Source organism: Clavelina lepadiformis, chromosome 3, assembly GCF_947623445.1.
Source record: "Clavelina lepadiformis chromosome 3, kaClaLepa1.1, whole genome shotgun sequence".
In the NCBI taxonomy this organism is placed as follows: Eukaryota; Metazoa; Chordata; class Ascidiacea; order Aplousobranchia; family Clavelinidae; genus Clavelina; species Clavelina lepadiformis.
Window position 1 is genome coordinate 1076611 of NC_135242.1, and position 27167 is coordinate 1103777.

Genomic DNA, 27167 nt, shown 5'->3' on the forward strand with positions numbered 1-27167 from the left:
CTCCAGTATGAGTTGTTACATGAGTTTTCAAATTGCTGCGTTGGGTAAATGACTTGTCGCACACATTGCATTGATAAGGTCGCTCACCTGTGTGAGTTCTTAAATGATCTTTCAAGTGGCTTTTGTATTTGAATAATTTATCACAAAATTTGCAGGAAAAATGCTTTTCTTGTCCTTCTTTGTTGAAAAATTCTTGTGAAATCCCATCACTAATTGCTTTTAACAAAACGTCAACTTGCATTCCAACTACTTGACGATCCATTGCGTTATTATTATACAACCTTATAACCTATTTTCTGAAAAGAACTTAAAATATTTGAAGGTTTTATTGATAGGAGTAAACTCATATAATGTGTACCTGTTGTAATAAAAATAATTCATCAATCTCAATAATTGTTTTCAAAATTAATTACAAAGTAAAAAAAGCAGTGACTGTCACATATAAAAATGAATATCAAAAAGGTTCCCTGTAGTTTGCAAACTGCCAATTTGGATAAATGACTTGTGACAAACTTGGCATTGATAAGGTCGCTCACCAGTGTGAGTTCTCATATGAGTTTTCAAAATTACTACTAACGCAAAATGCCTTGTGGCACACATCGCATTGATAAGGTCGCTCTCCAGTTTGAGTTCTCATATGAGTTTGCAAACTGCCAATTTGGGTAATAGACTTATGAGTTATGACAAACTTCTAAAGACTTCTGCGTAATTTCAAGATGCAAAATATACGAAATCATTTTAATGAAATTACATACAATAAACCGTGCTCAGTTCACTTAAAAATCTTAGAACAACACATTTAGCAAACTTTGAAAATTTGAACAATCCGAGCAGAGCGTAGTAACGGAGACTTATCAAAATGAATCACGCAATTATCGCGTGAAGTAGAGTTTAAGGCGAAACAATTCACGTTTTACACTATTCATGGCCGGTAAGCGGAATGGGCGAATGATTCACCAGTAGAATACTAGCAAGCCGGTGTGCTCCATATCGCCTACTGCCAAAGTTTTTGCATCCGTAGCCATCACCAGTTATCGCCCCAATCCAGCAAAGTCAACATGCGTTTTTCGAGCAAGCCGAACTCTATTACATTGTAAATTTCCAATTGCGTTTTCCACTACCTGCATCGTACATTAAATTTAAGAATTACTTGTTTAAAAGTGTCTGGTTATTCGACGACGACGAGAGAACGAGAACCGTAGTGGTGCGATCCCGACAGAAGTCTGCATTAGTGCATATCAAAACCTGAAAAGAGACAGGGAAATGGGCAATGACCGCGAAACTGCTCTGCACAGCACTCATGTTTTATAACATAAGAGGTAGTAACACCAAACATCCAAAATCATACCTAATAATCTTAATCAGTGATATCAAAAAAAACGTAATCTCAAACAATTTCTGTAATTAAAAAAGTTACTTTCTAGAAGTCAAACTTTCTCCAAAAATCGATCAAATTTAACCACAAAATATGTACAATATAGGTTCTTGACAACCAGCATGCTATTATTAAAAATCATATTCATAATATATTGCTTAACCTTAGTCTATTCTAGACACTGTATATTAAGCTGTAAAATAAGTTGGGGTATCTATTATGTGGTAAAGAAGTGACAACATTTACCCAACATTTTATGGCTTAAAAATCGGTTTTCTGAAAATTGACATGCTAATTTTTTACATTCGAAGAATGGATTATTTCACTTTAATTGTTTCAATTTCATTAATTCATGTGAAAAACATTATGCAACAAACATATTACATTTGATCAATGATGAACATCACAACATCATATCATGACTTGAAGGAATAAATCACTCCGGACATACATTGCAATTGGCAATTAACCTGGAGAGTTAAACTTGTCACGAAATCATAATTATTTTTAAAGGTAAAGACGTGAAAACTAATACAAAGTGTAATTGTTGTGCCGGCAATGAAAGGATTGGCATTTGGCAACCAATTGTAATCTTTTGCTATTTAGGGTTTACATTTGCCACAATTCCAGTTACCATTTGCTACATAAAGTTAACAGATGGCTACTGAGTGTAACAATTTGCTAAATCGGATTAGTATTTGGCTACCCACGGTAACATTTTGCCTTTTACAGTTACCAATTGCCACAAAGAGTTAACCGATGGCTACTGTGTGTAACGATTTGCTAATTAGGATTATTATTTGGGGGATCACGTCAATTGACGGTGAACAAATTCAATTGGTCGTGATCAACTGACCGGCAACAAACTGGCCGGCGATCAAATTAACCGGCGACAAATTGGCCGGCGATCTAGGTCAAAATCTCAGTGCCCCAAATTATACTTAAAACCAAAGCCGCAAAGAGAGGGAAGGCCTTTCAGCGCGTCTGGTGATGGCTACTGAGAATAACCATTTTTACCATAGTTTTTTTTACCATAGTTTTTACCATAGTTACCATTTTTACCGCTAACCCATTTTTACGATATACAAAACTGGGCTTCATAAAATGTTTCGCAACAATTTCGTTGTCTTTATGATTGGTCGATTGCTTGGTGAATTAACACAGCATCACACAATTCTGAAAAAATGAAAAATGATCAAACATTATCAGCACTAAATTACCTAATATCAAAGTTTAGTTTTTCGATGTATAATTTCTACGTATAATCTGTAGAAACAGCAATGTATGCAATTAATGAGTGCAATTAAACCTTTGTTCACACTTCTATTGTCTTATACTTTCAACTACGGTACTCGTAAAATGCACATGTGAAATTTACTATCACGTCACAAAGAGGGCAAGGTAAAGTCTGTGAAGTGTCAGTTGAAAAGCTTTGACTACAATCTTGTTTGAAGTGACTAAATTTTAGAGATTGAATTTAAACCTTTCAAAAGTGATAATCCAGTTTGGGGCTTACTATTCAGCCCACTTCTGTGGAAGCAGAAAGAGCATTCAGTGCATGTGGACTCTTTGTTACAAAACTCCGGTCCCGTCTACAGGATTCCACAATTGATGCATTGTGCTTTTTAAGCAGGGTTGCCATACCGTCCTTATTTCTAGAATTTATCCTTATTTTAAAGGTCCGTGTCTTAGAAAATATGTTTGTGCTTTTTTCTAAGAAATGTCCTTATTTTCACTTTCGTCCTTATTTTTTTAGGAACATTGGTTGCTTTCTCCTGTTGTACACTGTTTAAGGTGGTATTCGTCTTTCAATTTCTAGTCGTCCTTATTTTTGAGTTGAGACTGATGGCAACCCTGTTTATAAGGAGGGCGTTGCAGAAGCAGTGAACATTGAATTTGAGTGTTTTTTCTCGCATTCGCTCGTACTGAGCGTGTACATAGATCTACAATAAAACTGCGTAATGATTTTACAATCCATTTTTCACGCAATCCTCGTGAAATCGATTGTCTCACTTTGCAGATAATATCCGGTTAACCGGTTAGATAAATTCCAAATATACGGATATATCCGTTATATTTCCTTTCAAGAGTAAAGTTAATGTGAGCGGCAAATGCTGAAAATAACTCAGTCTCCGGTAAACTTACTGGCAGCTTTTTAACTAAGGTCAACATGTACTATACTGTAGTTCTTTGCAACAAACTTTGAAACTAAAATGTTTCAGACATAACCTTCTTACTTCGCCTTCCCTCAGAAAACACAATGACACAGTGACGCGACTGGTTGCTGTATAATTGTATATGTTGGCAGAAAAGTAGAAAACAGACCTAAAACGATGCGATAAAACAATTAGATTGCGATAATTAAGTGACACCATTAACGTGAGAGTCAAGGGAAAACAGTTTGATGTAGATAAGATTGAAATCTGCTAATATTGAACAATGACAATCGATGTAAGCTGTAAGCTAGTCCATTGACTTCTAATCGCTTGTTTTGGACTGGGTAAGCCATTTTTAAAATTCACTCGCAAACAGAAGCTGCTTTCATGTAGTTGCTTACGGAGATCTGACTTTATGATATGTAGAACGTCTTGAATTTTGGTATCTCAATCATTTAAAGATGCACTTGATAATTTTAGGATAACTCGGTACGCCTCATAGGCAGCGTGATACGTGATTGAAACTTCTGAAAACAAGGTACTTAAAATCGCACATTTAGAGAGTTTTCGACACCTTAAGCAACCTTCGTAAACTTCTTATTGGTCCAAACAAAATATAATATTATTGGCAAAAAAATTAAATATTAACTTAAAACGAAATTTAAGAAATACCTTTGCTGTGTTTGTAAATGTAGATAAAGCTTTTTGTTTTGAAAGGGGAAAGGTTGAAGGGCTTATTACATCCCAGCTGAAATTTTATCAGGGGAAGTCCTAGCGCAGAATTTCATCGTTCAAAATATTTTCAACGCTTTAGTATTTCGGAAAAATCAATCATTGCAGAAGTCACGCTGCATTTTCATGGCTATTGTTTCTACTACAAGGAAAAAGGTCCTGATCCTTTCTGCATATGGCACCGCACCTGAGCCATTTGCTGCAGCTTTCAACATTTAACGCAGAAACTGGCAGGTTATACACATTTATAATGAACGACAGAGATTATTCAATCAACATTTTTCATCATTTATTACTTCTTAAGAAATTAGCATCATATGCCCGGCTACAGTCGTTCCCTAGAAACCAGTATAATTCCAACCGCAATTTTTACCAATTTTTACCAATTTTAACGCAACTTTTACCCAAGAAATAATAGCTTTATAGTGATCATACTTTGTACATTATGACTAAGCACCTGACAACTTTCCTCAAAGAAACCTTGAAACTGAAAAACTGTTGCCTCATTCAGCAAAAGCTATTTCGTTTGAGAGTAAAACTTGTAGCTATACAAGCATAATTTAAACACTTATTTCTGGTAAATTTTGTAATCTATGCACAGTAGTTCGGTTTAATTGAATCATTTTAAAATAATCTTTCACTTTAACTTGCTTGCCGACGTTTTCAAAAGTCCCAATTTAGTTAAATTTCGGCCATTTTTAAAAACCATGGTATTGACATAAACAATGTCTAACCGGGAATGCGCTTCAGCTTTCTCCGCGTAAGGCGTTACAACTGCTCGATCGTGAGATATATACAACGTAACACTTCAGGTCAAGTAGCCAAGTCTAAATCAATGGAATCACATTGCGCGGTCCTACTCATATATAGGCTCCTCAAACTGACACAGCATTTTACACATGGTATTAATATCGTCAACCACAAAATAACTAATAAGTTATATGTTTGCTAAATTTATGTTTTTTCAGCAGACAGTCAGCTTTGGTCACAATATTATCTCAAATATCGAGCAAATTTAACCACAAAATATGTACAATATAGGCTCTTGACAAGCAGCATGCAATTACTAAAAATCAAAGCGTGTCTTTGATTCATGATATATTGCTTAACCTTAGTATATTCTAGACACTGAATATTAAGCTGTAAAATAAATTGTGGTATCTACAGTATTATGTGGTAAAGAATTGACAACATTCATTCAACATTTTATGGCCTCAAAATCAGTTTTCTGGAAATTGACATGCTTATTTCTTACATTCTAAGAATGGATTATTTCACTGTAATTTTTTCAACTTCATTGATTCATGTGAAAAACATTATACAACAAACGTGGTTTTTCTTCCATTGTCAAAATATCAACAACAAAAGATGTAGACTTAAAATAATTCCTTTATGTATACATAATATATTATTATACCAGTTATACCTGCAACTTTCTAATAAAATAAATACCATATACAATTGCAATAAAGGTATAAAAATACAAAATAAATATTTTATGTTTAACACATTTGGTTCATATTCAAAGTCGTTAATTTCTTTACTGATATCACCTGTACAAATTAACTTATGCATTTACTTTGGGTTTTTTTAGCCTATTGGGAAACATTATACTGTACTCTAACTGTTTTTGAGCTCTATCTGATCAACGACTATGGCTAACTTGAAAATAGTTAAAAAACGATAAAACTTTCGGTCCAAGCCACGTGTGTTCCTGTAGCTGCCTGGCAAGCTGATCATGTAACTGTTCTTCCAACGAAACGTGATGCGTTATATAGTCAGTTCCCATTTGACAATACACTGTGGGAAAAAAATGACGACAAATGAACCAATATCTAGAAATAGGTTACTCGGTTTAACAAAACCATAAATTTTACGAATTAAATGAGACAAATAGGGCGTAAAGTTAATTCACCGTGGGATACTGACCTAACGATCGAAAACGTTATCAATTATACCATGGTGAGTTTAGAACAAAAGAAACTAAGATAAGCGCCCTAGAAAGTTAATGATGCAATGCCTTATGCAGCTGACGCAGCAGGAAAGCTTTGTTCTCACTGACTTTTAAAAAATGTTGAAAAAACTGTAAAACTTTCGGTCCAACGTCCAAGCCACATGTGTCCAAGCCACATAGTTGTGAGAAATGAGAATAATGACAACGATGGTTTGATTTATTGCTTTTGACTGAGTGAGGTCATACCCAGCTTTTGTTTCGTTATAGGACTTGGACATTTTGATTCAATTTAATTCGTCCAATTCATTTCAAAGGCCCTGACTCTCTGTGGGAAGCCTTTCCACTTGACTAAAGAGCTCACAATGATTAAGCCTTAGTCTTTTTGTATTGAGCGAAAAATCGCGGAAATTGTGGTTGTTATCGTCTTTATTAGCTCATTATTTCTCTCTATGACGTGGGGCGTCCTTTGGTAAAAATTGATTTCCAGTATGTCGGCTCTAATGGACGGTCTAACCAGCAGGTGGTGCATAAATCGCGTAATAATGACGATTCAATGATGGCAGCTGAAAGCATGTTTGCGTCAGAAGAGAAGGTGACGTTTTTTTAATTAAAAATCAGTTATCAATGGATATGAGATAGTTAACAGCTTAACAAAAGGCAAACAATACGTCAATGTAATAAGTTTAAATCAGGTCATACGAAGTGCAAGCACATTATCGCAGGCAAACGCGAGATTTCCAATTTGAGCAGGTTTGTAAATTGCGTCGGTCGGCGATTGGTGACGCAATCTATCGACAGAAATTTCCTTTTTTAAATTTTCACCGCTAACCTTTAGCACCATCATGCGGACGTTCCAATAAAGTGAGACGCTGCATAATATGCGGGGATGAAAGTTTCAATGTTTCCAATCTCTTAGTAATTAAGTTCTTATGGCGAAGATGAAGGGCTTTTAATTTTTTTTGCTCCGGAAAATTCACAGGAAACCTCGGGGACTCTACCAGCTCCATTATTTTTGCCAGAAGAGCGATTATTCTTGAAACTAGGCCTAATGGACGAACACAGTGAACGACAATTTTCTGGATGAAACAACGACTTTCTCCTCGTGATCTCAAAGCTGTCCGTCCTAGTCACAACAACTAGTCGTTTGTGAAAGATTTTATTCGACACGAAATGAAAGATTCGAAAAGGAAAATATTTGAAAGAAGCATAAACAATGACGTCACAAGAGGTCTCGGGGCAGTCGGTTGCTTGAGGATAGATTTCTATGGAAGCAGAAAAATTTCATTGCGTAAGTTGCATTTTGGCTCACAGCTGTGTTAGACCTCATTAAAAGCTTAAAACTGACAAGGGTCACCAGGGCATAGAAATAAACCAACAAGCCAGACTTAGCAGGGCAAGCTGGTGACTGGAACAAACTTTCTGATAAGACCTGAATTTATCCTTGAGCATTATGGCGCTACGATTCTGGAATCGATATTGGTCGAGGATCATCGCCCAACATCCCTTGCCGTACCTCCGGACCCCTTTGATCAAGTTCTCCTCCTCCCAGTCTGTCCAAGGCTGAACAAAATTTTGAGAAAATTTTATTTCCATGCTGCTCCGTTTAAAATTATAAGATTTCCACAAAAAACTTTTCGCTTACTTTCTTCGTGCGAGTTTTCGAACGACTCGAAGCGAACAGAGGAGTCGGATCTTCTTCGTCCCACTTCATGGCTTCCCCAGAACCATCCCATATTCTCCGTTTTCTCACTTGAAACAAAGGTGGTTAATAATTCTCATTGTTCTTTCATTGCACTTGCACTTGCATTCAATATTCGTGCCTCACCAGTGGTCCAGGACCCATGGGCTGGACATGTATTCTACTAACACTGGTCATATGGTAAATAAATGTAATTGTTTATTCGCTCGACTGATAACCACATGCCGGGACTTACCCTTCTTTGCCGATTTGACAGGACTCAAAGTTTTCCCCCCACTAACAGGACTCATGTCAGCTTCATTGTCAACGAGCAAGGTCTCCTTGGGTTCCGAATTATTTGACAAACTGTTGCCACTTTCACGAAGATCTTGCAAAATTTTTGACCAACTCAAAATTTGAATTATTCTCAGCACAATATCTCACTTACATTGACACTAACAAATGGCAATTCCTTACCGGGTCGATTGTCTTCATTAAGGCTTGTATTTTTCTCTAATAATTTGTCGTTCCTGGGCAATAGACATCTTACATCACATCCTTTTTCTTATTAATGCATTTAATAAGATACGCACTTTACAGAAATGTGTCAGTTTTACAGAAAATAGATAGAACAAGAAATTGACATACTTGTTGATATCTTTCAAGCAAATTGTGGGAGTATCTAAATAACAATTAGAGAACATTGTGATTCAAGTAAAGTGACAAGTTTTGAAAAGAAATCTGACTCACTTGACGTAGAAGCAAAGGCATCATTGCCGCGGGATAAAGTAATAGATGAGCTGGATTGTTCCAATCTATCGTCAAAATAGATGAAAATAACATCGCATTAATGAGGTTAAGAAAATAATTTTTACCGAAACTTATGAAACCGCAAAAAATGGATAAATAAAAACTTGAGCGTAATTTAGAATTAATCTCATAGCTCACACATCATAACCTGCACCTTTCAGATGACTTTGACAGCTTTCCTGCACAGAAATGAACACATGACACAGAATATATAACGATTAGGCAGGAAAATTCTTCACTGGCAATAACATATTCATTGGTTCCAGGCCGATTCAACCCACAAACTATTAAACTAAGAATGAATTTAGGACGACCCAACCAACGACCATGGGTTGAAATGTCCTAATCCTCACCAAACACACCTGATGCTGCCAATTTGTTGAAGGCATTTCTTTGCACTGTCCCTTGAATCACAACTGATCCACCAGACACTAAAACATCGCCTTTTTCTTGAAGAGTTCTCCATCTAAACATATATACATAGCAACATGAGTATGCTCTGTGTAAGTCAGGTACGATACCAGTGTTGTAATGACTTGAGTCATCTTTAGTCACATTCTCACTTGACTTGACTCGAGTCTGGTTGACAGTCAAGATGGCAAAAAATTTTAAGCAACAAAATCAAATGTTTTACATTTTCAAGTAAAAAATATTTTGTTACATTTTTAGGTAACAAAATACCTAAATAAGTTTAGGTAACAAATAGGTAATCAAATATTTTTCTAAGAAATTACTCTTCTCCAAAAAATCTTAACCAGAATAATTTGGAAACAGCCATGATGCTTTGATAACCGGTTTAATGCATGGTATGATGTCAGGAAAATCTTCAAGTCTTCAGTCACAACTTGAATAGACTCAATGACACTAAGTCGTAAAGAAGACTTGGTCACAACACTGATGTACACTTCCACATCAGTTACACGCGTGATCATAAGTGCAACAATAATCATTGTAATGAGTGAATTGATGTCAAGCAAAAGCCACATCAACACCAAATTAAAAAAGTGCCAACTGGTAATTACAACTAAATAAACACAGAAAATTATTCGGCAACCCGGGAAGTGCAATAAGCGTGACCTGTCTTTGAGATGAGCTGGTTTCCGATACGGCGGGAAGTCGAGATGATCGAATATCTTCTTCCATTTGCCTCGACCAAACCTCTTCACTCCAGTGATGAGTTTTGCATCCGAAGTTGGAGAAAACACCTGAACAAGAACAAATTAACGATAAGAAGAAGGTTGGTCACGTTCGTGTGCTTTGTCTCCTCAACTCACATGTTTTTTTCTTTTCTTTGCTGCGACGTAAAACTTTGGACTCAACTTATCCGCGGGTCTGTATGAGAAATAGTGGAATGACGTCACGATGACCAGTTGTAGACAAAAATTCACTAGAAGCAAATTACTTATCGTTCGTGTCATTGTCTATGTTCTTAGCGTCATCTTCCAAATCAGCGATTTCGTTTTCCTTGTGAGGCGACTCAGCACCGTCATCTTCATCCCCTGCTTTGTTTGATGATGTCACAATAGTTTGGTGATCTCTGTGATTAAACAAAAAATACTTCATTACGAAACTATAACAGAAAATCAATCTGTACAAGCGAGTAGCACGCAACGTGAATACTTTGTTATTTCTTTGTTGGAATCCTCAAGCACCGATGCGTGGCGATTGGTTGACTCTGCTTCTGACCGGACAAGACTGTAAAAATCGGTGAGAATTTTTTTCTGTGGCCAAATAGAATTCGAACATAAAAGGCAGCACCCAGTGACTGGGGTTGCTCTGCATCCTCACATCTCTTCCTCTTGCTGTAAAGGCGGCACACTGACCGTGGAAGTCGGACTCATTGAAGATTGCTCCTCATCACTGATTGACTTGTTCCTCGTCGCTCGAGTAGCGTCCATTTCTGATGCAACATTTTTCATGATTTCTATGTTATCTTGCTAATAACAACCAAAGCATTTTGAACAAACGATAAGATTTGGAATTTTGGATACCTTTAACTTCAATTCTTCTTTCATAATCTTCAACAATCTGAAAGCAAAGATACTCCTTAATATGCAGTGCAGCAATATGGTGGAATTCATAACTAACGGAAGAAACAACATTAATAACTTTCGATATTAATAATTAAAATGATACCTACCATAATCATTACTAATTACAACTGTTAAAAAGTTATTATTAATAAAATGGACCAACCTTGCTTATCCAAGTTGGAGTGAGAGTTTCCTGGGCTTGTTCGACAAACTGCGCAGTCTCATTCATAAATCCCTCCACGATCACTCGAAATCTGCTTTTGCTTTCAATGATGCTATGAACAGCACATTGGTTTGTGTCGGCCAGCACCTACAAATAGAGACATGATCACGGAGAGATTGATATGAAATTAAACGATGGCACAATGCACCATAAACTTTCTTTATAAATTTCCCTTCCACCCTTCAACTAAACTGTAATTTCACTTATGACATCACATATAAAGCAACAGCAAGTAGACATTACATCATTTTTTGTCTTTCTCCTTTCTCCATTGAAGAAAGTGTACCGTACTATACAACGCACAGCAAACTCGAATGTGGGCAGGTTAATTATTTGCTAAAAAAGCATTTATTATGCCGCAGTCACATTCTCACTGTGACTTCTCGCCAATTTCATCAACTTTGATCAATCCAAGGTAATTCAACCTTTACTTAATGAGCTCGCATTGTTACGTTATAAAGTTTTTTGTTAAACAAAAGCATGTTCAGGTTACAGTTACACTTACACACAGCGTGGTACACCAGCTGCCAACCACTACGCTGATGCTGAACCAAACATATCATGACTAGGGCAAGTTTTGTATATTGCTGCTGCTCTCGTGAAGAAAACACATAAAAATCTTATAACTTGCCTCTGTGTATGCATCAATAGCCGATGATAAAGCTGGGGAGTAATTTGAAGAGTTTTGGTCGTTTAGATTCTTTATTTCATTTATCATCTGAACCAGTGTCTCGATGGTCTCTCTGAACATGTCTCGATCAATTTCTAAAATAAGAAAAACAGAAGCCAACATTACCGCCGAAAATTATAGAAACATTATTACGCCGAAATTGTATTTCGAACATAAAATATCTGTGATAACATTCACTGAGATTATTATAAACGGGTAAAATATACTGATCACCGACCTATTCTTAACGCAATTGCTTGGTAAGAGATAGAATGCAGAAGCTGTTGAATCAAGCCTCGTCTGTGTCGACATACCGGCTCAGAATGAACAAGATGGGAAACTGGAGAAAGATAAATTTAAATAAAATATAAATTCCAGCAGAAAACTCACAAAAATTTGCCTGTCAGTGCCTGTTAATTGTCCATTCATTGAAACTTAACCTCATTAACTCAACAAACCTGGGCAGTCATGTGTTGTCACAAATTTCCTCAGTGCAATGTCATACAAATGTTCCCGCGCAATCATTACTATGATTTATCCCCTACCAACCTACGAGACATCAAATGCACAATTTTCATAGAGATCTGGAAAACTACATTAAACATCAGTAAATAGATACAAGACTTCATAAATAATAAATTGTTGTAAATCTGCTATTTTATACATTTTTATGTAAAGAGCGTAAGAAAAGACATTGGTACTTAAATATTTCTGCACAAACAGAGAAAAATAAATGCAACGTGCTGCCAATAACAATGAAAAACCCTGTATTAAGGATAAATATCATGTCTAAAGTAAATACATAAAATCTGCTAACACGTGCAAATGAATGAATGCAAGTTCCAGTTTAATCAGATACTTGAACGAAGATGACAGAGATTTCACCAAATGCTAAATTAATTCATGTTCGATGCATTTATGGAACACTTCACGCACGATAACATGGACACGATATGTAAAAAGGAGCAAGTGATATCCACAGTGTAGGTTGCGCTGCAAAAATTATTTCAGAATTAGCGTAACTTAGATTTCGTGCACTGATATATCGTCTGTGTCAGATGCCATGCTTGCAGGGTCGGTGCTCGGTAATGTCAGAGTCATTTGGTTCCTTGGTCTAGGAAGCGGGTCATCCAGGGAGTCTTTGAGAAGAATATCTGACTGCGTTGCCTCCAGTCGATCGTTGCTCGGATCAAAATGCAAACTCCGAGGAGCTGGCCGTGGAGTTGCCGAGGTAACCATGATAACATCCGGAGCAATACCGAGAGAATGAGATGATGATGCCAGACTCGAATCTTCCAGATCACCGACCGATAGCGTGGCATCAACTCTACCTGCTGCTTGAGGCGGACTTGATGTTGGGCTTCTCCTCGATGCTCTCCACCTCCGAAACTTCTCTTTCTTTTCCAGGGGAACTTCACCAACGCTCAGATCTTCTGAGTTGGATGCGTTGAGAGGTTTACGTGGACGTGAATAGACACCGGCTGGATCATCAACGACGTAATTGCTGCTTTTCTTGGGAACATACGGAGGGTGAAGTTGGGGTCGGAATTCTCCTTCGCTTGTTGGATCAAAGTCAATCTCATTCGCGTCTCTCAGTGTCTGCTGGTTGACGTAGTCCTCCAGTTCATGAGGAACCATCAGCGGCTGCTTCTTCTTTGGTATCATTTCTCCGTGTTCCACTAGAAGCTGACCTTCTGAGATTGTTTTATCATCGGTCCTCGTCTCACTGCTCGAGCTCTCAGACGAGGTAGGGGAGTAAACAACCTTAGGGCCAGGAGGAGGTGTGACTGTCCTCACCACGATCTCAGTTGGAGTTGGCTCTGGGGCGGATATGAGATCAGGATGATGCTGTTTATGCAAATGAAGATCTTCATCAGGTGACTTGCCTTCCCAGGGATCAGGAAGGGATTCACGGGAAGAGACACTTGATTCTTTCACAGAATCTACAATTGATTCATCTTTGATCGAGACTTCAGGGCTGCTTGCCACAGGAGTAGCTGCAGGGGTGGGAATAAGAGTGATCTCGTGCTCTGATTCGATGGATGGCGTTCGCAACGACGTGGCCTCTGACTTGGGGCTTTCTGTAATAGACGACTGTGGAGACATTGAAGGTGTTTTCATCACATGTATGCTGACAGTGCTGGGATCTTCGTGGATGCTCTGTGTTGGAGTAGAACTTGGTGTTGGGATCGGAGTCTCAGGAATAATTTCTTCAACATCTTCTTCTGGTGTCTTTGGAGTTTGTCGATTTCTGAGATGCTCTTCCACCTTCCTTCTAAGCTCCTCTTCTACCATGTCTTTGATGTGATCAGCGTCAAAATCTGGAGTTTGTGCCTCCTGTTCGGCAGCTTCCGGAAACAACTGCTGCAGAACCTGAGCCATGATTTCCTGCTCAACCCACCGCTTCATTTGCTCTTCATCCGAGCGCTGCTTCATCAAAGAGTTGAGGTCAATTTTTGGTGGAGAAGGTTTAGGAGGTGGAGGAGGAGGGGCATTAACGGGGGGAGGCTTTTTACCACCTTCTCCATCAAGCAATACCTCATCACCAGCAACATCCACTTTACCAAGCTCTCTTGAGTCAAGCGCTGTAAAATTCCCGGGTAGGTCTTCATCTGGAGAAATGATCTCGATCCGCTTTTCTTTTGGCTCCGGTGTCTCTTGCCTCTTTTTCTGCGCTGGCTTTTTCGTGGAAGAGACAACGACGGTTGGTTTTGCTGGAGGAATGACGAGCGGGTCTGGTTCACCTTCATGGATGCGGGGAGGACCGAGTGAAATTGCTGTAGGAGCAAGAAACCGACCATGAACTGCCACGGGACTCGATGACGTCTGTGACTTTTCAGATCTGACATAATGAGCAGGAATTGCTTGCAAAGCACGTTTGGTTCGAAACTTTGGGGACTTGATAGGAGAAACGTGCATGAACGGTTGATGCACAGTGGTTCGGTGAGGGTGGTAGTCAGCCTTTCCATACACATGGGTTGCAAGGCTCTCATCAGCATTTTGATATTCATCTTTTGTCTTCACATCAGTTGCAAATCTTGCTCTGGTTTTGGAAAGGTGTTGTTTGGTTTTTGTTTTCACTTTCTTGTCCTGTTTTGATGTCGACCCACCACACTTTGGTTCAGGTTTCTTCACAAATGTTCCAGGTTTTTTGGGTTTATTGGACTTTTTATTTTTGATCTCATCGGCAACTTCCTGCTTAACCTTTTCTAGATTTGCAGAAATTTCTTCATCCACAATCTTCTCTATCCAATATTTCTTCAGTGTGTCATCATCACAAAGTGCTAGATCATTATCTTTCATCTGATTAGCCAGAGCTGCTACTGCAAAGTTGCTTACTTTTTGCTTTCTTTGAACAGTGGCAAGATTATTTTCCAGATTAGAACGCATCTCAACCAGCTTCTGAAGTTTTCCTCGAAACTCTTCGACCAAACTTGACTGAGGAACAGTCTTTGTCAGGGTTCTTGACACCGGAGTTGCATTAGAGACCGGCAAGTAGTCTGTAAATGAGCATGGGAATTTTTCTGCAATCTGTCTCCGTTCCAAATCATTTTCATTTTGTTTCGCCACCGCTTGAGATGAAGTTGGTTTATGGAGGATAGGGCTGGGCTGCAGACCTGAACCAAACAAATTGCTCTTAATGGGAATTTGGCTCAAAGACTGTTGCCTCAGGTCAGCCTTACTGCTTTGCGCAAGATTAGGAGTAGATGCACTGCACTGGTCCAAAATATCCTTTAAAAACTGCCCGTTGCCAGGCTGCATGGAGCTTGTTGGCTTTGGAGGTTCCTTCCTGGGCAAAGGCGTCACAAGCAAACTCTCTTTTTCCGCTGGCATAGTAATTGGGGTTGTAGATTCCTTACATACAGGATAGGGTCTCAATGAATTCTTGCCTGTTGCAATTTTGGCTGGCTGCACTGGTTCGTTTAGTCTTTCGATTGTTTTTAAATACTGGGCTTTCCACTTCTCTTGATCTTGTTGAAGTTTTTCGAGATAGTTCAACCTTTCATCAGTGACTTCAGTTAGTTTTTTCTCCAGTTCAAGTGTCCGCTGTTCCGCCAGAGTCTTGTTCTGTAATTTTGAATTTTTTGCCAAACTTTCAACTTTTTCTGATAATTTCGCAACCTCTAGCAGAAGTGCGCTATTATGAGATGATGAACTTTTCGGCGGTCCCGTCAAGTAGGGTCTCTCAAAGCAAACTTCCTTGTGTGTGATCTCAGGTTTCGTTGAGCTCGCTTTCTTTGCTTCTTGCTTTTCCTTGATTACAAGCAGCTTCTCCCTCACTGGTACGTTTTGACACGCTTTGATTTCAACGTCAGGTGTTATTGAATTATTGGCAAGTATGCCTTGTGATAAAGCAGGCATTTCGACCATCTTTGACAACCTAGTCCACAACCTGACAACAGTAAAACATAATGTATTAACTAAATTGCAGATGAGGTCCATTTCAGTAATTATTAGTACCTTACTGGAAAGTTCGTTTTCAGGGCGCCAGATAAATGCGCCAATAAATGTAATGCTAAAATTTGCGCCATGCCAATGTAATAGTTGTAATATAGAAGATAAGGCAACACAGCAATTCTGCGCCAAGCCAATTTTGAGAGCCAGATAAACTTTCCAGTAGGGTATGAGTGATGCATTTGTACTGTAATTTTCCAACATTGTTTCTGACCCGTTACACAGACACATGTAGCTGAATTGTTTTCTGATACATATTGCCAGTTAGATACTAGAGCAGTTTGAACACGAGACTTGCGATAATGTCAATCAGGTTCAATACTCAGCATGCCGTTGGCTTTGAGACATGCATTAACAATTGGGCAGATGGAGTCCGATAATTTGTAATCAAACAATCTACTAGCCTAGCCTATCCATTAGTATTGCGTGTGCACAGTATTCAGCATTGTAGTCATCCTGAATAACAATTCATTTCTTGAACTTCACTGAAAGCTTTTAAGTAGGCTATGTCGTACCTTAGAAATCACTGTTCACGCATATACCTTTTACATGTTCCAACTTTCACGCTGATATAATATACAAACCAGGCTAAGTTGGATGCTTGAACGCCGAATTATAGTAAATATACAAATAATTACGGCTTTAGTGGCTTGTACGTTATCACGTCGAAACTTGTGTATTTGTACACACGATTTATCGCCGAAAACATCCATGTTCAGATATTTTCCAACCCCGTTTCTGTTAGCCTACTTTCTACTATATATTCAATGGTTATACGCCTAGCTTTCCATTGCATTAACGGTACAACAGACTAACCTATTGTCAGTAGAATCAAATACATTCTAGGTCAAATTTATTTTCCAATACCAACCGCAACTCCAACTTTTCGTGTTATCTTTTCAGAGGAAGAATCAGATTTTATTTTGATATTCAAAACCAAATTCCCGTTTCGCATGATTACATTTCGTTTTGATTGCTGGATCACAACATCGATACATTATAACTCGGTCACGTACGATTACTTTCTTTATGCACATCAAGAATAAAATTGTCTTTAATATTCAAGTAGCGAACTGCGTAAAGTAAGTAACAAATAGCCTACTGCTTTTCTTTCCAAAAACAACGGAGAAACAAAAATGATATAATGCCAACGGGTACACAACATGGGATTTATCATAGACCCAGCTTTTTCAATGGTTCTTATGGGATCAGCAAAGGCAGCGAGAGCTACCGATTTGATTACTCTATAGGCAGGTTACAGACTAAAAATTGCAAAAAATGAGCGTAAGTCAGAGTTTGTCAAACTGGGGGAGCATATGAGAATCCCATAAATGCACGCTCGCGCTAACCTGTCCAAAGAAGATCAAGAACGTGCTCACTAAGCAAATGAAGCTCTCCAGCCCACATCGTATTCAGTTAAAAGGAGAAATCACATTAACTTATGTTAATTAAGGCAAGAAATGAAAGAAATAAAAGAAATCACATTAACTAAGGCTACCCATAGGAATGTAAACTGAGCAAGACGTTACATGTCTGCAATGCAAGGAACAGGAAAGTTTAGTTTGTAGAGGTTGGGGTCGTTTTAGGATGTAGAGGTTGATGCCGACAGATGCAGATACAGATGCAGAGTTTATCGGTCTTAGCTTACGTTACGTTATTGACTTAGTTAACCTACTACATTAGTATCTGACTCTATTGTTGCGTGCGGTTAGAATTCTCTAACCTTTCTGATAGCCGAACGTTCGTATTATTTTATAACAAATACCGTTTGCCAGAAAAGGCTTTTATTGTAGGTGCTGTACACTTTCTCAATATTACAAATAACCGAGAACACAAGTCATGTGACTGTTTACACGATGTCTACTGATTCAATCACCACAACTACAGTAGTACGGTATTACATATGTCTATAACTTCGCGTCTGTGACTGAGGTTCTGAGGCTCTGAGGGAGTCTCACACAAAAGTTCAAGCTTATAAAACGTGCTGCGATGTGGCGGAAATATATGACAAAAAAGGCATGAACATTTCAAAGCGTGTGAACGTGAAAATCGGTGTGTTTGCAATGCAAATTAAATTTGGTTAAGTTGGAAACAGTTACTTGGAAGCGACCTGGTAACGTACTAAATAAGGAGCTTTCACACGAAGTTATTCGTAGCAAGTTTTCAAATATACCAACGGTAGTTTGCAGTGTTCTGAAAAGGCAAGTTTTAAACTCCATTTACTAGCTGGAAAACTCTTTCATAAGAATGATGTGGCGGGACTGAAAGTTTAAAAACTCCAATTGTTCTGGAAAACACATTTCTACGAAAGACGTAAGGATTTTACAAAAGCGAGCCAAGCCGCCACAAGTTGTTTTGCTGCCAGACATACAGCGCCAGGTCTGAAGTTAGACTGAGCTGTTAGCACTGAAGTTAGCGTTTGGTTGCTGTTGGTATGCACCTGATTAGCTGATACTGTTTAGGCTGGTTGGTGAGGCCTTTCACCGGAATACACCGTGCGAATTATTGTTTTGGTTGATGTGCAAATTTGTTCGGGCAGTCTGGTGCAATCTGTCTCTATAGCCTTTGTATTTCATTTATTCATTTATTTTTCGTCAAAAGTGCAGTGGGGAGGAAAAAACAAGCCAGTTGTTACTAACACGCGCCAATGAACAGGAAAAAGAGACTAAGCCGAAAAGGCTTAAAACGTGCTCGAAAAAAATAACGTTAATAATTGCTGGTAACAACTATAGCACGGCCATTAAACCTATAATTAGTTAAATCCATAAAACATAAGTTGAAAAAGCGAAATTAAGCAGACGAGAAGATGATGTGTTCAAGCAACTGATGATTAAAAATTGCTTCAATGCTGTACATCAGTGGGATGGGAAAATAAGAAATAATACTGCTCGTTGCAAGATGGAAACTTCTCTGGTGCATCGACAGTGATGTACGGTATATAGCTAGTAGGCCTATATTCACACATATAAATTGTGGAAGCTGCTAAAAGCATCAGCATAGACCATGCATTGTAGGTTGATAGAACAGTACCCATTAAGCTTAATTTAAGCCTTCGATGAAGAAAGTGATTTGTTACGAAAATTATGGGGTCTAGTGCAGAAGCGCAACCACACTCCATAGGTTGCATTTCTATACTAGACCCCAGTAACTCTAATGTTGACGTCATTTGGTTGTGCACTTCTGCACTTGACCCAAAATATGTATCTTGTTGTATTAGCGTCCAGCCCATTCCCAAGACAGAAAAGTATGGTGTTTTGGACGAGAATTTATGTAGCGTGCAACGATACAAACATTGGCGTGCACTCAGTTTACTGAAGTTTTAGTTCTTTGTGTATTTATTAAGATATGAATTAGCATTCGAACAATTAAAAATATACCCTCTAATTTTTATAAAGCTGAATAATCACGAAAATGTATATCATGCACTTTGATGTCTTTGGTGCATGTGTGTGCCACAATATCCACTATCAGACTATGGTTCATGCCCAACTCCAAATAATCTTCCAAAAAAATTCAGTTTTTCATCTGCAAAGCAAGGAAAAATTTGTAAAATGTGAAGAAATAGTTAGGAAAATACGAATACGATAAATGGCAATTAAGTTAGTCTGTGATACGAAATGTACGCTAATTTTCAAGTTAAAAATGGCATATATATGTATTAATTTTTCCGAAGTGTAAATTAACCTAAAACTAATCCCTTGACCAAAATTCTCACTAATTGCTGGTACAGGAAAGTGTATTTTTTTTCAAGAAAGGAAGATTTTATTAAGTTTTATTAGGATATGTGATACATCCTGATTTTTATTTTTCATTGCAGGTCTTTTTATCCAAAGCTTGTTTAAATAACCCTGATGTGCCAGTCTAGCTTAATTAACAAATTATAACTTTGAAGAAATAAGTAAAATGGAAAATAATGACAACAAACAAGCCCTGATGCAGGCCGGAATAAAATTATCAAAAGACCAATTCACAGAAAGTAAAAAGAGATTCACGGTAAGTCCATCCTTGTAGATATATTTTGCTTTATTGAAAGTTGCAAGTTTTCTTTTTGTTATTTTACTTATCGTGATTTTGCAATTATACAAAGTTCCATGCAAGATCTTTCAATACATGCATTTCATGAACGTAGTTAGCATACTATAGCCCTACTTTTTATATACATTTAATAGGATTAAAGTATTAATAGGGTTTAATAAACTGTTTAAGATATGATCTCATCCACAACAAGGAAATCCATAGCCAATGAACCATGACTTTAAATAGGATTTTAATAACGTATAAAGTATGTTATATCGTTTATTAAATATTGTTTTACTGAATATATTTGTATATATAACAACTACCATTGCTTTAAAACATTTATGACATAATTTTCGTTGTGAAATTTCTTTATGCTATGCAACTTCCTCGTGTTTACTTTTTGCTGGTTACCATACAGATTTATCTTAAAAAATGGTCGCCTTTTTGTGCATGAACATACACATGCAGTTTATAACATTTCCCGTTGCATTGATTAATTGTTGTGAAGTTTTCTTTATGCTTTGCAATTTTTTTGAAGGTTTACAAAGTCCAAGTACACATTGGGCAAGACACGTGGTTCATTTTTCGAAGATATGCAGAATTCGATAAGCTCTGCAACTCAGTAAGTCATAAACTTTAACAATAATGTCTCTTTTGAAGAGTGGAGTATTTTTGGAATTGAAAACTCCCACACCTTGTGTGAAGTGGAGCCGGTGAATAGGAAACTATTTTGTTGCTTTGGTCTCTTAAAACTTTTTCTAACTTTTGACACAGTTAAAGAGACAGTTTCCGAGCATTCAGTGGAGGCTTCCATCAAAAAGAATTTTTGGAAATAACTTTGATCCAGAGTTCATTCGACAACGGCGAGATGGGTTGAATGATTTCATAGACATCATCGTGTCGCATCTCAATGTTCTGCAACAGTAAGAAATAGTTTGTTCAACAAAATAGCAGAAGTTTATGTCTAAGTATCTGCCATTTACAGCCCAGATGTTCGAGCTTTTCTAGCTTTGGATAATCCCCGAAATCGATTGAGCGACAGCGATGAAGGCGAAACAACAACAAATTCGGTATTTGTCCATCAATTTTGTCACATACCTATTGTTACACTTAACAGCTATATCTCCATTATTTGTGATGAAAGTAATTAATGCTTCACATCAGACCTCGCCAGCCCTCACTTAACCTTGTAACAAAGTAGTCGGCCTGTTTGTTTCGTGGGAGGAACCTACCCCCAGCAGTGTGTTATCAAATACCACACCGTTACACATTCACTCATATTATGGCCTACATGTAAAATTTACCTGTTTAAGATCAGAAGAAGGCTTTGAGTGACTGTTGCATAAAAAAATAGATTATTCGATTTCTGAACACGTTTCTAAAATTGTTTGCAAAATTCAAAGCCGCAACATTCACAGAGTCTTCTATAATAATTCTAAAAACTGTATATGACGTCACTCGTGTGCATGACTTGAGGTAACCTTTAATGACTGAGTGTGCTGACAGATTTACAACTCGTTTAATGCCAGGGGAAAGGATCTTTAATTTGAAGCATTGCTGTGAATGCCTTCGTTAAGCATTTGCACGATTTCATTATGTATCAGTTAAGTAAAATCGTAGCTACAGGTTACTCCAGGTTAAAAACGCAAGCCCACATGTCGTGACCTCACTTCCTGCTATAGCCTAGTAACTTGCAGCTGGGAGTAAATGAAAACTTGGGAGTAAAGTTTAAATGAATTTGAATCTATTATAATTCATGTTGGAAAATACATTTCTCAAAATTATACTTTCAATCACTTAATGGTTTCTGTTTTGCTTAGGCCAGCAATGAACCATCATCACAAGCACAAGAGTTGAATTTGGGTCCATCTGCAGATCCATAGTAAGTAGCTTGCTTGTACTTGAATTGAACGTTTACTTTGTATAAGACAATGTGTGTCAATGAGGCATATTATGTGTCGACGTTTCAATTATGTAATGGGTGGACACGTAATTAAAGGTTGGTCATTTAAACTACGTATCATCTGCACTCGTGTCGGTACACAGAGTCATAAGTGCTCTGCTGGTGCAACGTGGCTTGTTATTTCTATAAATGTTCATGCGTGTCTGGCAAAGGTAAACCAACGCATTAGTCATGCCCAATCTGCGTTACTCATAGAAGAGGTCTTATAATGTTTGCTTGCTTCTTACCCTCAATGAACTTATGAGGTAAAAACATCATTTAATTGTGATTCGTGCGTCTACGTTGTAAATAAGTTTATCAACTTCTACATGGTAAATTATATTTGCTACCTGCCTTTGCTTACAGTGCCGCAAACCTTAAGAAAAGTATGACATCCTTTCAAATTAGTCATACACATATAACACGCCAAGAAATTATACTTTGCTACCAATTTCAAGGCAGCAATTAATCTGACATTAGTTTGCTTTGACTTCAGTGCAAGACCAAATGACTTTGATTATCTGAAAGTGATTGGGAAAGGAAGTTTTGGCAAAGTTCTTCTCGCAAAGCACAGGAAAGAGGGAAAGTTCTACGCCGTTAAAGTTCTGCAGAAGAAATCCATTATGAAAAGGAACGAAGTATGCACTTTGTGCTTCTTGGTCCATATCATGTGACATTAATTTACAGGCCGATTACATTAAGACAAAACATGCACGAGACCAGCTTTAATTATATATTAGTTATTTGTGAGCAGGTCTTTTTCCAGGGTTGTTTGCCTGCGTTGTTTGTATCTTAGTTACTAGTTTTACTTAAATAGTTTTATTTAAACATGATATTATGTGATGGTGAGTTGTTTTGTGTCAGTTTAGATTATAGCGTCTATGACTGACATCTATAGCCCAAGGCCAATTCATAACTTTAAACTGTGCTGTCTTATATTTTTTTGTACAAATATGATTTCGAAATTATACTTGTGCAAAACTTGTCATTCTGGTGTCAAACTTAGTGTGTTTTGTTTCAACTTTTAAACTTAACTTGCAACTATTTATGTAAATGTCAGTAATTTTAATTCAAATTTCGACATCATTTTATTTAATTTTTTTCTGTGTTTGTAGCAAAAGCACATCATGGCTGAACGCAACGTCTTGCTGAAAAACGTGAAACATCCATTCCTTGTCGGTCTTCATTACAGTTTCCAGACGTCGGAAAAATTATATTTTATCCTTGATTACGTCAATGGTGGTGAATTATTCTTCCACCTGCAGCGAGAACGAACCTTTCCCGAACCACGGTGAGATTTGCGTGGTGCGATTAAAATAATTCAGCAACTATAGACAGGAAAAGAGCAGCTCTGAATACAATGGGGCAGGTGCCCGCACGATATTATCACTGACAAATTATTACCCGATTGTTATGCGATAGCAGGCAGCTTGTTTTGTTGTTGTTAAAGTCAATAAACACTTCCTGCAGAGCTCGTTTTTATGCCGCCGAAATTGCCAGCGCAGTGGGCTACATGCACTCACTGAACATCATATACAGGGATTTGAAACCGGAGAATATCTTACTCGACTCTGATGTAAGCGAATGATTATTTAGTCCAAATGTGACCCTAATAATAGATTGGTATTACCTTGTGCATGGGCGTGGTGGCCATGTTAGTAATCTTTCGCATGTAATGAATTGCATCTGCATTCAATGAAGATTTTCATAAAATACCTGGTAAGATTTTTATGTTATTTCAGGGCCACATCGTACTCACTGATTTCGGTTTATGCAAGGAGGGCATCGTGAGCAACGACACCACGACTACTTTCTGTGGCACACCTGAGGTTTGTAAACCGCTTTAAGTATGCTTTCATGAGCAATTAACAAACTCGGATATAATAAATCCAAGCTTGCCATAATATCTGCAAGCAACTGTGTATTTTTCATTGCGCTTTTGTTCTCCAATTCATCTTCATCGAGTGATGTGCTTTTCAGTATCTGGCTCCAGAAGTCCTTCGCAAGCAGCCTTACTCGAAGGCTGTTGATTGGTGGTGTCTTGGTGCAGTTCTGTATGAGATGCTGTACGGCTTGGTGAGTTTAACCGCAGTTGCGCTTATGTCGGTTTTATCTGATGTCTATAGCTCGCGTTTCATTTTAGGTTGAACTAGACAGCAGTTGTTATTGTTCTCTCATGTGCTTATTATATGTTATTTTAGCCCCCGTTTTATTCGCGAGATACCCATGAAATGTATGAGAACATCTTGTACAAGCCGCTTCGTCTTCGTCCAACAGTGTCCACAGCTGCAAAGACCATACTGGAACAGGTTAGCTATGTCTGCATGTGGCGGGATTACAAAAGTTCTGTCATAGTCTCATAGACAACATTGAAATATGCAGAATAATTTTGCTTTCGGTCTGACAACTATTCTGGTTTTATTGAGTTTTTTAACGTCTCAGCTTCTTCAAAAGAAACCAGAATATCGGCTTGGAACAGGAATTAGAGATTTTGTAAGTTTTATTGCGTGTAGAATATATAGATATATCTAACATCAAAGCGAAATAATTCAGACCTGCTTCTGCTGCAATTACATGCACATTCCTATGTACCTGACCATGAGCAGTGATATGTGATATTTTAGTGATTACGTGCAACAAATTTCAAAGTTAATTTACAAAATGCTGCCTGTGTTTGAGATTCAACTTCCTTCTTTTCTCAGCTTGACATCAAGGAGCACGTGTTCTTCTCAACCATCAACTGGGACCATCTGACATCAAAGAAGATGCCGACCCCGTACAATCCTAACGTGGTGAGTGCTATCATGTGTGACTTGATCTTGTTTGGAAAGTTTGATTTTAAGTTTCTTTTCTTTTTTAATAAGTTGCCTTCTTTTGTTCCGCAAAATATTTTTGAATTTTGAACATTTCATTTTAAATAGATTAACTGTTTTTTTAAACTGAACGTTTCGAACAAATTTTTACTTTTTTTAGACTGGTCCAGAGGATTTAAGACACGTTGATCCTGAATTTATTCGTGAGCCGGTCACGAAGTCATTGAATGAAATCAACTCCAAGGTTGGTTTGTGAGAGGATGCCGAATAATGCATAAGTTAATGTCATTTCTCCTTTCAACTGAATACGATGTGGGCTGGGCAGCTTCATTTGCTTTTGTCGCTTCTGGTTAGTGAGCACGCTCTTCAATCTTCTCTTTTCTCTTTCTACAGGTCAGCGCGAGCGTGCAGGAGGCGGATGACGCATTTATGGGATTCTCATATGCTCCCCCGGTGGAGGACACTTTCCTCTCTTCCTAGTGGCTAGGGGAAGTTTTACCTTTGGATGATTTTTAAAACAGACATAGAATAATTCGACACCCTGTGAAGCAGGGACACAATTTCTGCCAGAAGCAAACAAACCGCTCACTCATTCACTTTTATGCACTTGCCGAGATCTTGCAATTTTTAATGCCCGGTACTAATTCGGAAATTTTTACTCGCTGCTCTGGGCTTTTGTTTTTATGATATGATCTCTTTCCTATTTTCTATCATTTGCTTTATTAGATTTACTTAGGTAGTTATTGCTTGAAATGTACACCTAATCAGCCTTTCATATTTATACTAACACGGTATGCCTAACTTTGTTCAAATGATAGCGCCATTATAAATATTTGCGAAATTGTTCCCTTATTTTTGTTGTTGTTTTATTCCAACTTATAAAGTTTGAGGAAATGTGAGACAAATTTGTGTTTTTTGATTAAGTAAGTTTCATTTTATTGTTTTGAGACTAAGTTGTCTGCGGTTTTTTGATAATATTTGTGGAAATTGTTAACTTTGTTTTTTACTTCTCTCCTTAAATGATCAATTTTGATATAAGTTCATATTTACCCTGTTTAAATTAGCTCAGGGTTCAAAGTGCAATGCAAGTTTGTGTGTTGAACTATTCCGCAGCAATAACGTGCACAATTTCCTGTAATTTCGAACAATGAAACACCGGTACTTTTTCCATTCCCAGTGCATTATGTCGTTCCCGATTCTTATAAGCTTACTTTGTTTTTACGCCTATTTCTTGTAAGCATTCCTGTCTGCCAATGCCAAGTATGTGATTTATCATCAATCTATTGCAGTTTATATGAAAATTGTAACCTCTAATATAAAGATCATAAATAAAATAAAGATTTGTTGATTGTACCCACAGCAAATATCGATTCCCCAACGATCATAGGAAATTAAAGTTGTTCTATATTTTTACTCAAAATATCCAAAAATAGTTTGTCTTTTATTTTTCAATCTAAGAATTCGTGCCAGCTGGCTTATGTAGGTCGTCACTATGATGAAATTTTCAGTGCTTTGACTGAAGGAAGCGAACTGAACAAGCGCAGCTTCCTCTTGTCGTGGGTTGTGGCCGATGAAGAAAATATTAAATTACCGTCTAGGAAGTGACGTCATTTGACTAGCAATAGTCCGCTTGTTATGAAGTCAGCTTTATGTAGCGTGGCAAGTAGACACGAAACGTTTTGCCGCCACCTAGCTGGCAAATGCTACAGACATACTTGCCGCTAATATGTTTCCTCATCTTCCATTCGCCTGTTGTTCAGGCCTGGTCTTCATCCTGAAACAAATTCAGGGTCAACCAGTTGTCTGCAGCGACGCCTCCACTTTCCTCTGTCGATGGCATCCTCGATCTTCAAACTTTTCCTTCTCATATCATCCTTCACTGTCTCTTCCCATGTTTTCTTTGGTCTTCCACTTTTCACCTTTCCCTCAATCATCTTATGTTGTACTCTTCTCGTTAAGCTCTCCTCACTCATTCCTATTTAGGTTATTTTATTGTGTGCACATTTGTAGGCTATACTACTTCTACTCTTATGTTGGGCGATTCTGGTTGTCAGGCTGCTGCCATATTTGTAAGTTATTTGATGAATTTTTCCTATCATTTACAGTAAATACTCTCAACCATAATTTGTTTGATTTTAACGTGTCTCGATTAACAAGGATCGATAAATTCCACTTTTTCCTGCAGCTTCACTGTGTTTATGATTGAGTTCCACTCTTTCTGTCAAAATTCTTTCTTTTACAAACTCTGATTTACGCTCATTTTTTGGCAATTTTTAGTCTGTAACCTGCCTATAGAGTATAGAGTA

At 37.7% G+C, this 27167-nt stretch overlaps 4 protein-coding genes across 6 annotated transcripts in view; 1 reads left to right on the forward strand and 3 right to left on the reverse strand.

Moving 5' to 3' along the window:
• LOC143450384 (uncharacterized) overlaps nucleotides 1-12274 on the reverse strand; it is a 63285-nt gene extending 51011 nt beyond the window's left edge. The window contains exons 1-15 of one of the 2 annotated variants that reach the window (XM_076950905.1): nucleotides 12090-12274; nucleotides 11870-11971; nucleotides 11593-11726; nucleotides 10902-11048; nucleotides 10697-10733; nucleotides 10494-10605; nucleotides 10326-10400; nucleotides 10108-10242; nucleotides 9980-10037; nucleotides 9783-9910; nucleotides 9068-9171; nucleotides 8860-8884; nucleotides 8646-8710; nucleotides 8544-8577; nucleotides 8373-8425 (exon numbers count right to left, since the gene is read on the reverse strand). In XM_076950905.1, coding sequence (XP_076807020.1) covers nucleotides 8373-8425; nucleotides 8544-8577; nucleotides 8646-8710; nucleotides 8860-8884; nucleotides 9068-9171; nucleotides 9783-9910; nucleotides 9980-10037; nucleotides 10108-10242; nucleotides 10326-10400; nucleotides 10494-10605; nucleotides 10697-10733; nucleotides 10902-11048; nucleotides 11593-11726; nucleotides 11870-11971; nucleotides 12090-12156 — 1276 coding nt within the window. In that variant the 5' untranslated portion in view covers nucleotides 12157-12274. Of the gene's footprint in view, nucleotides 1-8372; nucleotides 8426-8543; nucleotides 8578-8645; nucleotides 8711-8859; nucleotides 8990-9067; nucleotides 9172-9782; nucleotides 9911-9979; nucleotides 10038-10107; nucleotides 10243-10325; nucleotides 10401-10493; nucleotides 10606-10696; nucleotides 10734-10901; nucleotides 11049-11592; nucleotides 11727-11869; nucleotides 11972-12089 lie in introns of both variants that reach the window. The other variant, XM_076950904.1, reaches the window with a different exon arrangement.
• Nucleotides 7358-8278, reverse strand: LOC143450389 (telomeric repeat-binding factor 1-like). The gene is made up of 4 exons (XM_076950909.1): nucleotides 8152-8278; nucleotides 7860-7966; nucleotides 7647-7777; nucleotides 7358-7479 (listed from the first exon to the last, which is right to left on the reverse strand). Exons 1-4 carry the CDS (start codon nucleotides 8204-8206, stop codon nucleotides 7437-7439), a joined length of 336 nt encoding a protein of 111 aa, XP_076807024.1. The 5' UTR covers nucleotides 8207-8278; the 3' UTR covers nucleotides 7358-7436.
• Nucleotides 12181-16045, reverse strand: LOC143450383 (uncharacterized). The gene has a single exon (XM_076950903.1). The coding sequence runs from the start codon at nucleotides 16000-16002 to the stop codon at nucleotides 12655-12657; it is 3348 nt and encodes a 1115-aa protein (XP_076807018.1). The 5' UTR covers nucleotides 16003-16045; the 3' UTR covers nucleotides 12181-12654.
• A 3843-nt stretch (nucleotides 16046-19888) lies between these two features.
• On the forward strand, nucleotides 19889-26214 carry LOC143450121 (serine/threonine-protein kinase Sgk3-like). Of its 2 annotated transcripts, none has more exons than XM_076950543.1 (15): nucleotides 19889-20079; nucleotides 20645-20728; nucleotides 20881-21029; nucleotides 21092-21176; nucleotides 21927-21988; nucleotides 22545-22686; nucleotides 23164-23339; nucleotides 23519-23624; nucleotides 23791-23877; nucleotides 24029-24124; nucleotides 24250-24357; nucleotides 24491-24541; nucleotides 24751-24840; nucleotides 25022-25105; nucleotides 25255-26214. In XM_076950543.1, the coding sequence occupies exons 1-15, from the start codon at nucleotides 19990-19992 to the stop codon at nucleotides 25339-25341; spliced, it is 1497 nt and encodes a 498-aa protein (XP_076806658.1). In that variant the 5' UTR covers nucleotides 19889-19989; the 3' UTR covers nucleotides 25342-26214. The 2 variants fall into 2 exon arrangements, with proteins under 2 accessions (XP_076806658.1, XP_076806659.1); XM_076950544.1 differs by lacking the exon at nucleotides 19889-20079 and adding an exon at nucleotides 20321-20368.
• The last annotated feature ends 953 nt before the right edge of the window (nucleotides 26215-27167 follow it).